The sequence below is a fragment of the Lithobates pipiens genome, unplaced genomic scaffold (assembly GCF_037356315.1).
Source record: "Lithobates pipiens isolate NorthernLeopardFrog02 unplaced genomic scaffold, aLitPip1_a1.2 Scaffold_25, whole genome shotgun sequence".
Taxonomy (NCBI): Eukaryota; Metazoa; Chordata; class Amphibia; order Anura; family Ranidae; genus Lithobates; species Lithobates pipiens.
Genome location: NW_027507787.1, coordinates 173265654 through 173277789, shown reverse-complemented (window position 1 = coordinate 173277789; position 12136 = coordinate 173265654). Strand labels below are relative to the sequence as shown.

Below are 12136 nucleotides of genomic sequence, written 5' to 3'. Positions count from 1 at the left end.
AGTTGAGTGCACGTGCTCAGCGTCATATCCAGAGGTTCTCTTTGGGAAATAGACATATGAGTGCTGCCAGCATTGCTGCGGAGGTTGAAGAGGTTGGGGTCAGCCTGTCAGTGCTCAGACCATACGCCGCATACTGCATCAAATTGAGGAGTACAAAGACAAGTTTGTCTTGCCTATAGTGCAGCATGGTGGCCAGAGTGTCATGGTGTGGGGCTGTATGAGTGCTTCTGGCACTGGGGAGCTACAGTTCATTGAGGGAGCCATGAATGCCAACATGTACAGTGACATACTGAAGCAGAGCATGATCCCCATCTTCGGAGACTGGGCTGCTATATTCCAACATGATAACAACCCCAAACATACCTCCAAAACAACCACTGCCTTGCTATTGAAGCTGAGGGTAAAGGTGATGGACTGGCCAAGTATGTCTCTGGACATAAACCCTATTGAGCATCTTTGAGGCATCCTCAAACGGAAGGTGGAGGAGCGCAAAGTCTTTAACATCCACCAGCTCCGTGATGTCATCATGGAGGAGTGGAATAAGTGGCAACCTGTGAAGCTCTGGTGAACTCCATGCCCAAGAAGGTTAAGGCAGTGCTGGATAATAATGGTGGCCACACAAAATATTGGCACTTTGGGCCCAATTTGGACATTTCACTTAGGGGTGTACTCACTTTTGTTGCCAGCGGTTTAGACATTAATGGCTGTGTGTTGAGTTATTTTGAGGGGACAGCAAGTTTTACGCTGTTAGGCTAGGTTCACATCGTAGCGATGCGGGAACTCCGCGAATCCGTGGCGTTTTCCCGCATCGCATGCCTCCCGCCGGCAGTTCACACTGCACTATGCGGACTGCTGGGAGTGTCAATGAAATCTTAATGACACCCCCAGATCAGTCCGCATATCGCAGTGCGATCTGCAAACTCGGACAGGAATCGTATCGCATGGTGTGAACACCCATGCGATCCGATTCTGCTGCGGACCAAAAAAAGGGTCCATTGCGAGTTTGCGGCGGGTGCGATGCGAATTCAGCCATACTATCTGTATGGCTGAACTCGCATCGCTACAGAGATCGGATGTGATTTGCACTGCAGTGCGGTGCAAATCACATCCGGGTCTCCCACCCGCAGCGGTGTGAACCCAGCCTTATACAAGCTGTACACTCACTACTCTATCGCAGGTGGACCATCTCTCTCTGATGGCCTAGCTACTGAAAGGGAGCTTTTCAAGGGGAAGGGGTTGTAGCAAAGTGTAATTTCTTCAGTATTGTCACATGAAAAGGTATAATAAAATATTTACAAAAATGTGAGGGATCTACTCACTTTTGGGAGATACTGTATATGAATCCCAATCAGGAATTGAAGCATAAATGGTACATGTGCTATAGCCTGAAATAATAAACACAAGGTGATAGCCTGTGGGTCCATGCTCACGAGAAGGGTGGAGGGGTCCCTCTGAACAGATTTTCTGACTTATGCATTATATCAGTATTTCCTGCAAGAGTTTACTGGTTGCTATTACTTGTGTTTAGTTGCTGTTTAACCACTACAATACAGGGCACTTTCACCCCCTTCCTTCCCAGCCCAATTTTCAGCTTTCATCGCTCTAGCGCTTTCAGTGACAATTGCGCGGTCATGCTACACTGTACCCAAATGAAATTGTTATCATTTTGTTCGCACAAATAGAGCTTTATTTTGGTGTTATTTATTCACGACTCCGTTTTTTTTTTTGCGATATAAGCGCAAAAATAGCGGAAATTTGGAAAAAAAACTATATTTTCTTTTTTCTATTTGAAAAGAAATCCAATAAAATCAAATTTTGTCATAAATTTAAGCCAAAATGTATTCTGCTACATGTTTTTGGTAAAAAAAATTCCGTTAAGTGTATAATAATTGGTTTGTGTGATCACGGACATATGTACGCAAATGATCATGTACATATGTGTGCAGGTGATCACGTACATATGTGTGCAGATAATCATTGGGACATGTGATTTTAGTGGGACATATGTGGGGGACATGTTTTTATTATTAGGGACATGTGTTTTTATTATTTGGGGACATGTATGTTTTGGGGACATGTGTGTTTTGGGGACATATGTGGGGACTGTGTTTGTACTGTGTGGTGTGTTGTGTGTTTACACTACACTGATGATCAGTGAGTAAAAAGCTGTAAAAAGCAGCCCATACTCACTGATCATCAGCCGGCTGCAGCGTTCTGCTCTCCTCAGCGGTGACTTCCGTATGAGGAGAGGAGAGCCGATTGCCTAGCAACCGGCTGTTTGTTTACATCACATGACGGCCGTGATTGGACACGGCCGTCATGTGATCAGGAGGGCCAATCACAGAGCCCTCCTGCCGATCTGAGATGTGCCGTGTCCGGGTGACACGAGCACATCGGGATCGCGCCGCTGCGCGGGCGCGCGCGCGATCCCGCTACTCCTGAATGACGTTCCTGAACGTCCTATCAGGAGTAGACGGCTCCCACCCGGCCGTATATATGCATTGGCCGGGTGGGAAGTGGTTAAACATTGAGGCTGGGTTCACACTATTACTGCATGCGGCTCACAGCAGTTCACTGTTTCAGGTCTGATTTCAGCCCAGATTTTTGACTGAATTTGGACCTGAAATGGACCAAAAGACGCACAGGACCCCGTGCAAATTTGCATTGGAACTGCAGCAGAGATATGTGAATCGGCTCCAAAGAGAGACAGTCAAAATCTCCTGCTATTGTGAATTGGATGCAGGGAACATGGAATTTGCACTAGTGTGAACCCAGCCTAAATTATAATGTACACAGTTGTGAGAGAACCCTGTGCAAACCTACTCACTACGCAACCATATTCTTACCAAGAGACTGTAGGATCACTTCATATTCTACAGTCACTCTGCCGTTCGCTTGAACACACTGACCGTTATCTTCTGTGTTTATGGCTTTAGCTGTGAATTTGTCAGATTTTTCCAAATTAATTGCCACCTATCAATTGAAAAAAGGGTAATGGTCGTCAATAATACCACAACATACAATTGTGTATATACATATACCATATATTATATTTGTGTGCATATGTGTGTTTATATGTATGTATTGTATATTCTATATTGTATGTTATAGCAAATGTCTTGTTTGGTATAAACATTAATGAATATATATTTAGAGACATTCGATCATGCTCATTCTGTTATCACTCAATCCTGAAATTTACAATATCAATACAGTAATTTTCTTTGGTAATACAAACACAAACTCAGATGTATGGAGCAAAATATTTCCCTATATTTGCCCCATCTTCATTTCTGATTAGATCCTGAACTTTGAATTTTGTGTTGGTGTGGTAATATCTCCTTATTTCTGAAATGAATCTATATAAATAGTTTGAAAATGCAATGCTTCTTTTTCTCATTTTGTATTATTATTATTATTATTATTATTAATACTATTATTATTGATACTGCTGCTACTAATATTACTACTAATACTACTACTAAATAATATGAAAAATAATAATATTTTAAGTGGTTGTAATCCTCCGATATGAACAAAGTACTGCATACTTATATAGTGTTTACTTGTTACTATCCAAAGCACTGAGTGTGATTTCTCTCTGCTGCCTCGTTCCTCTGTTATCAGCATGAGTCACTTCTGGTTTTCATGACACCAGAGGAAATAAAAAGGCGATGGAGGAGGAGAGCTCCAGCGCACACAACCTGTGACTGACATCCTTAGTTCTGCATATTCTCCGTGTACTGTGTAAAGGAGGGTGTTTCCCTTCCCTCCAATCAAAGTTTAGAGCTGTCTTCACTGAGATTGTCACTGTGAGAAATCAGATCTCTGCCCCCTGCTTTCCAAAACTGAGAGAAAGTGTGTAAATTCTGGACTTTGTCTGTAGGGGACAGATTGCTGCAGATAAACAGGTACAAGTTATGTAGGAGGATTTGTTTCATCTTTGTGTATCATCTGATGCTAGTCACACCACTGGGTAAATGTGAGGAATTTCAAGCACTTTAACTGTCTATTTCTGTACTTTGCTCTGTATCATACTTGTATGATAGTACATAAGCTGTATATTTATTTTCTAAAACCTTATGTGAGCAGTTTAGAGACAAGCATTACACTACACTGTTCTACTTTAACCACTTCAGCCCCGGAAGGATTTACCCCCTTTATGGCCAGGCCATTTTTTTTATGATACGGCACTGCGTCGCTTTTTTAGTTTTTTTTACTAGTAATGGCAGCGATCTGCGATTTTTATCAGGACTGATAAAGCGGACAGATCGGACACTTTTGACACATTTTTTAGACTATTGACATTTATACAGGGATCAGAGCCACTGATTACTGTATAAATGTCACTGTCAGGGAAGGGGTTAACACTAGGGGGCGATCAAGGGGTTAACTGTTTCCTAGGGAGGTGTTTCTAACTGTGGGGGGAGTGTAGTGACGGGGAGTAGATAGACATCGCTGTTTCTATTCACTAGAAACCGCAGCTCTCTCTCCTCTCCCTGACAGAACAGGGGATCTGTCTGTTTACATTCTCTCTCCCTGTCTATCTATCTCTATATCGCGAGTGCCCAGCGGACATTGCGGCCATCGGTCACATGCATCAGCTCTTACGTCACACGCACGCATGCCTGCTAAGGCGCGTTAAAGGGCCGACTTACAGCTACATCGATTTGCCCAGGAGAGCCAACCTGCCGCTGTATAATGACGGCGGCAGGTCGGCTCGTAGTTAAACTGGACAAGGTTATGGCATTGCATTTTGTGATCACTCACCCTGATGGTTTGCGCCAGGTAGTTAAACACGGTAGCTTTTAATGTGAACTTCTCTCCCCGTACAACGGAGTATGGCAGGGTAAGATCCAGGAAGAAAGGTTGGAAAGTCACCAGTGACACTGGTTCTGCAAGCCCAAAGCCTGCTTCCTCTGATGTACAGAACATCCCCACATTCCATGTTGTTATGGTGTCTGGTACTGTCAGTTTCAAGGTAGCTTGTCCAACATCACTGCAAGAAGAAAAGATTATGGAATTCTATACACCCTTCCAAACAGAACACAGTGATGCCCTCCACTTCAGTTAAAAAATAAAAAATAAAGTAAAAGTCAGCAGCTACAAATACTGATGCTTCTGACTTAATAAAAAAACATTCACCAGCCCAGGAATCCAGGGCTGTCTTCACCCGAACTGGTTCTTCGCCAGTCTTTGTGTCCCCAGTGCCACCATGTTGACTGTAGGAAGCCAGCTGAACAAAAGAACCTACTAGATTCCTCTATGTATGAGTGTATAGCCAACTTTGGGGTTCATTCACACGTCTTCACTTGAAGGCCTTCCTGAAGTCAACAAGGGAATCCAAAATTCTGATCAACCTTCTCAAAGAGTCAGTCCTCCAAAATCAAATTTAAATTGAAAATGCACTGCGAGTGCAGGTTTGTAATGCAGTGTTTGGTGGGCAATATGCCCTTGGCTTGTGTAGAGAAGGGAATTCCATTTTGTAACGTTAGGCCTAGCATGCCCAGTGATTTATTTTGGACTGTATTATCGTGAGAATTTGTACAAATAAAACATCAGCTAGCTAGTTTTAACAACACCAACTGTGGGCTTTGCCAATTCACAGATCTACAAGGGGCCCATTCACACCATTGTGATAGCACACGTGTTCTATCCATTGGTACACTGTGACGCCATTTATTTTACAGTAAAGTGAATTCTAATTGGCTCCTCTGAGTCTTTGTCTTTTGTCTTTGCTAACAGATTACTTACTCTATTGCTACTAAGTCCCAAAGCCATGTTTCGGGGAAAAACGTCCTCACAGTTTCCGCAATCTCTTCTTCTGCAGACTGTGCTCCCACTCTTCTCACTGGCTCAGAAGACATCAGGTATGCCACCTGTTGCTCATGAACGTCTATGAGAAAGAAGGCAACCTTGGATATATTCTTCAACTTAAACATACCTATCACAATTTATTACAAAAAATAAGACCCTTCATCTGACCATAGGGAACTGATATCATTTTTTTTAAAAGACTCTACTCCAGAATAAATCTATCTGCTTACAGGTCTTGAAAGAGCAATGGTCATTAGATATCCCAGATCTTTCGGAAGACAATTGGGAAGAGTTCATTCATTCATTACTACTACGGTATATGGGCTAAAGATCAATTGATTAAATTGCAGATCGATTGATTCAACTGCATATTTTTCACAGGACGACTCACACCCTAAATATCTCAAAGTCTGGGAGTCTTGACTTTCCTATGAGTTTTCCTCACTCCAACTGGCTTGTTTGGGCCTCCTCTGAATGCTTCCAACAGCGTATTTGAGTCTGAGTTTTTTTTCCTTCCTTTTTCTCCTTCCTTCTCTAGACTCTGTCCTTTCTTACTCCCTTCTACCTTTCTGGTTCTTTATTCTTGTTGTTGTTACAGACTCCATCCTCTGGGGTTGGTCTCAGAAATGGGACCACCCCTGGGAGGACTGTGAGTAAGTTGTGCTGTATGATCTTTTTCCCTTCCCTTTCCATTTCACCTTAATTATCTTTCAATATCATCCCAAGAAGGTTTAAAGTGGAGTTCCACCCAAAAATTGAACTTCCGCTTTAGATGCTGGTGACCCCCCGACATTGCCACATTTGGCATGTAATTTTTTGGGGGGGGCGGTTACCCTGTTTTTACAGGCACCCAGCTCCCACTTCCTCCCCTGGCCGCGGTGACAGAAGGAAGATCACCTCTCCTATCTCCCTGCAATATTCTGGAACATGTCACAGGTCCTAGAAGATTGACCGGACATTCACAGCACACAGCGCAGCTCACGCATGTGCAGTGCACACAGCCGTAAAGCCACAGCCGGGCATCCACAATTAGAATGCTGGCACTGCAGAGAGGAAGGGGAGAGGAGCAAGGCTTCCTGCACCCGCATAGCTGGACCGTGGGACAGGTGAGTGTCTGATGATTAAAAGTCAGCAGCTACACCTTTTGTAGCTACTGATTTTTAAATGGGTGTAACTCCGCTTTAACCATGATTGTTATGTTTGTATTCCTCTTGGATTCTTCTGTAATACCCAATCATTCTTTAGCCCCTGCGAGGGTGACCTATTTGCTTGCTTTTCAACACCTAAATCACACAGGAACGTAGTCCGCCTTCCTGTGCATTTCAATATGGTCCAAAATTTTCAGCCCATTGGGCTGAAATCGCTCTGCATCACAACCACAGTAGTGTATGCACTGCTTTTCAAAAGTGCACCACACCAAAGCACATCTGTACTGCGGTACCATGCAATCCAGTGCAGCCAGGTGTTTGCGATCTGCATTTGGGGTGACATTAAAAATACATTGGCACCCACAGCAGATCGCACACCCTGTGTGTTTTGAACGTGATGTAGGAAACGCTCACAGAATGCAGATTTTTTGCATTGCATTCTAGTTCTACTTTTGTGCACAGCTTCCGGAGTTTTCCTTTAGTGTAGCTTCTAATCAGATGCTATCCTTTGCTCATATTTGTTATGGTATTAAATCCAGATAAAGAGATATGGAGATTAATCACTAGAGGGAGTTCTGATTTAGATCAGCTTCATTAATTCTCCTTACTAAAAGCAGTAGTAAAGTCAGAGTTTTATCTTGTACCTATAGGTAAACCTATAATAAGGCTTACTGTAGGTACAGTAAATATCTCCTAAACATGCACCATTTAGGACACATTTACCTTAGTAGCAGCTGGTGACATAACGGCGCATGCACATTGCACTCTGGATGGTGCCCTACATTAAGAGCTGTGCAGTGGACCGTGACTGAGCGCATGCACGGGACTGATGTCACTGAGCCACAGCCATTCAAACGTCCGAAAGCCCACAAATTTGGACGGAAGACTGGGTGAAGATGGAAGCCCTCTTAGTGGTGGCAGCACACCGCTAGAAGGCTTCATTTTAAGGTAAATCTGTCATAATGTGCTAGTAACCTTATCTGAGAAGGTTGCAGGCCCAAAACACCTGTCTCCTTAGACATGTGCGGTTTGTTTAGTTCCGAATCTAAATTCTGACAAATTTTTCAATATTCAGAAATTTGGATGTATCTGCATTTCTAAATCACAATAGTAAAGAATTTAAAGGGATTTGAAAATAACAAAACCTAATTTTTATCAAAATTCTAATACCAATTGAAACTCCACCCACTGGAGCTTACTTATGGTGATGGCATCCCCATGAGCAAACTCCAGTGGGCGGAGTGAAATGCATTGGGGCCTTTGGAGGTCCAGGCTGAGACTGCCACTTGTCTACAAACATCAGGTCTTGTTCTGATGTGCAGCTCCCAGGATCGTCTACTTTTATTCCAATATTCCAATAAGGAATAATCAAAAGAGTAGGCAACGCATTTTGAGGGTCCAAAAATTCCCTCTTCATCAAGGTTTGAGACTTAAAACAATGTAAATAGACTAAAAGTCAACTGGATCTTGTCAGCACATTATACCACAAGGAAACTGTGGAGATCCTCTGGGGTGTAGAAGATGCCTGCCTGCAAACTAGATCACAGCAACATCATTGCCTTAAGATAGCAATAAGATAACCTTACAGGTCCACTATTGCTTTGCCACTTTGCTTAACTATCAATAAAAAGACGTTGAGTTCTGATCCTCCTATCTACTGTCCAATGCAAAATAACTTGCGTATGCTAGACTTTAAAACCTATGGAATGTGCATTCCTGAACATGATTAGCAAGTAGATTATCACAGTTATTGTGGATATACCCATTACTCTGCTGGGGCCACTGTAGAAATAACCCATAGTCTGTTCAAGACATAGCACTGGGATCCTGATAATGGTGTTTGTGGCAACCTTCAGCCCAAGATCCTGTAGAAAGAAACAGATTTACAGAGTGGTACAAGGACAGAGATCAAAGCGTTGTACTAACATTAAAGAAAGATGTTAGTATAGGTAATGGGAAATGAAAATGATTGTAAAGCTAAATGACCTGACTGAACATTTTTATTGGGACATTACTAAAATAAGTACCAGTTTTAAGTCATTAAAGATAATCTGTCATGACTGATACTGTCCATAATTGTCCAAGTACTATTCAAATCTGACAGCAAGGATTGAATTGAAACTTTAAGGACTGAACCGGTTAGGGAAACTTAATAGATTGAATTGGTTAGGAATACTTAAAGGGTTGAACCAGTCAGGGATACTTCAAGAATTGAACTGGTTAGGGATAGTTTATACCGTAGGAAAATCTCAGAGAAAGCCGCAGATGCTTTCATATTGTTTGAGAGTAGAAGAAAGGAACACGTATTGTTGTAGTTGATGGGGCAAGCTGCACAATTGACTTTGTTATTGCCTTGTAAACAATATGGCCACTCTTACTATGCTATAGTGATTGTATTCCTAGCGCAGTGAATAAAATTAAGTTGTGCTTTCACCATTCAATCATGTTCAAGACAAAAAATCCATTGATGAGTGGTGGTGTGATGCATTGTTATAACACATTGCATTGTTTAATTTATCTTTTTTTCTTTTTCTTTATTTAAATGCCCCTCACAACACACATGTCAGGAAAGAGGGTGAGCACACTAGCCATATGCATCAATGGGTGCCATTGATTTCTGAGCAGAAAGTGCTCTCACTGAGTGCTGATCGGGTGCCAGTGGGAGTGGCTTCTAATCATGTGATCATTGTGAAAGCCAATCCGTGTTCATGTGATCGGTTGATCTTTCCTGCCCCCCAGTTGTGCAGACCCAATAAAAGGATGCTGGGTTAAAGGGGTTAGATGTCACAAATTGACACCTAAATTGCCATGCCATGCATATATGAAGTCCTCCCTAGAAGATATTAAATATTACAAAAGTGCTATATAAAAATATAAGTCAAACACATACAAAATATTGGCACCACTGCAGAGCTACCCACTTAACCCATGTTGAGAACTTGCCACCCCTGCTGTGGAGTCAAGTAATTAAAGTGCAATACAGTGCCTAAAAACAAAAAATATATCAAAACGATCAAAACAATCAATTACAGTGTGCTATGAATATCCCAAGTGAGTGATCATTCAAGTATTAAACAGTTAATTCAAGTGCACAATGCATATTCTAAGTGCGCGATCACTCCAGTGCTGATCAATTCCTTCTAATTTAAGGTTCTTCTTTTTATGTCTAAAGAGCTTCTTGTATTCACCACCAAGTGACTCCACCACCACCAGTTGAAATGGCCACTCACCAGATCAAATCTGTATATGCACCTTTAGTTCATTTAGGATAACCACTCCTTTTAGGGGTTCCACCAATTGCCTCCCCAAACAGGAAATAGAAACCCCTCGTGCTAGTTTTTCTCACAAAAATATATAAGGGACCATCATAGTGCAGTATATAAAAAAAAAAATGTTTAAAAGTGTTAAAATGACAAAATTTACACTCACATGTGCTTGTGCCTGAGCCGGCACCAAGCATGTTCAGCCGTGTATGTGGGGATATAGATCAAATCTGTCCCCCTAAACTCCCAGTTCCCTCTGGATAGCGATGTGCGTTCCACGGTACTCGAGTGCATTCCAAGACTCTTCCTCGTAGGCTTGGATCGCACTCGAGTACCGTGGAACGCACATCGCTATCCAGAGGGAACTGGGAGTTTAGGGGGACAAATTTAATCTATATCCCCAGGTACATGGCTGGACATGCTTGGTGCCGGCTCAGGCACAAGCATATGTGAGTGTAAATTTTGTCATTTTAACACTTTTAAATCCATTTTTTTTTAAATATACTGCACTATGATGGTCCCTTATATATTGTTATGAGAAAAAATAGCACGAGAGGTTTCTATTTCCTGTTTGAAGAGGCAGTTGGTGGAACCTCTAAAAGGAGTGGTTATCCTAAATGAACTAAAGGTGCATATACAGATTTGATCTGGTGAGTGGCCATTTCAACAGGTGGTGGTGGAGTCACTTGGTGGTGAATACAAGAAGCACTTTATACATAAAAAGAAGCACCTTAATTTAGGAGGAATTGATCAGCACTGGAGTGATCGCGCACTTAGAATATGCATTGTGCACTTCAATTAACTGTTTAATACTTGAGTGATCACTCACTTGGGATATTCATAGCACACTGTAATTGATTGTTTTGATATATTTTTTGTTTTTAGGCACTGTATTGCACTTTAATTACTTGACACCACAGCAGGGGTGGCAAGCCCTCAACACGGGTTAAGTGGGTAGCTCTGCAGTGGTACCAATATTTTGTATGTGTTTGATTTATATTTTTATATAGCACTTTTGTAATATTTAATATCTTCTAGGGAGGTTTTCATATATGCACGGCACTTTGTGGGTTTTGTAAAAATAACATAAAATAGTGTGGAATTGAAATAGTTAGCACAACCCACGTTTTATACATATGTTGAAATTTAATTTGTTCACAGAGTGACATTTTTATACTAGGTTGCAGCAAACTAACATATAGATTGGTATTCCCTTTTTGCGCCGGTAGTCCATTGTTTTTTCTAATTGTGACATGCAGCGCTTTTGGTTGCACTGTGTAACAAGGCATTCATGCTTCATCTTTATGCAGCGTGCCCCACCCCACCTGTATAGTGTGAACATGGCACCTAGAAAACAATTGTTTTCTATATGCCCTTGAACTGAGCCTGCGTTAATCTATGCAGATCAGCGAGCAAGCTTGTGATAGCATTCTCAAATTGTGTTGATAGTTTTTATGAGTTTATGTGAGCAGCAGACCTTTAGGATCTTGTAGGTGTCAGTGTCCCATGTAGGGGCAGATGGGTTGTAATATACTCCATTTAAAAAGATAGGCTCCAGTTGCAGGCAGGGATCTTCACGTGGCTCCTCTAAGCGAAATCCCTCATGCTCATAGCCTGAAAGGTCTGTAACTTGCAGCAGGTTATACACCTGGATAGGAATAGGAAAAATAATCTTAAGGACTTGATTTTCAGGTTCTATTTTTATTGCCCTCTGTGTCCCCACTAGGCATAGAAAATATGAAAGCGCACACTGAAGTCCCCTCAGCTGCAAAAATGACAGGAAGGTTGCAGCTCCATCGCCTCCTGGGAAGGTATGGCGTTGGAGACTTCCTGAAACTTTTTTTGTAATTGAGCAGCATTTGGTGCATGCATTCATCTTTTCTCTGAATGCCTTTGATAGTTGAGCTA

General features: G+C 42.0%; 1 protein-coding gene across 2 annotated transcripts in view; it reads right to left on the bottom strand.

The window, feature by feature from the left end:
* LOC143930670 (alpha-2-macroglobulin-like) overlaps positions 1-12136 on the bottom strand; it is a 106143-nt gene that overhangs the window by 35141 nt on the left and 58866 nt on the right. For both annotated transcript variants that reach the window (XM_077455181.1, XM_077455180.1), the window contains 5 exons: positions 11706-11876; positions 8728-8830; positions 5755-5896; positions 4771-4999; positions 2847-2973 (listed from right to left, as the gene is read on the bottom strand). In XM_077455181.1, the coding sequence (XP_077311307.1) occupies positions 2847-2973; positions 4771-4999; positions 5755-5896; positions 8728-8830; positions 11706-11876 (772 nt within the window). The remainder of the gene's footprint in view (positions 1-2846; positions 2974-4770; positions 5000-5754; positions 5897-8727; positions 8831-11705; positions 11877-12136) is intronic.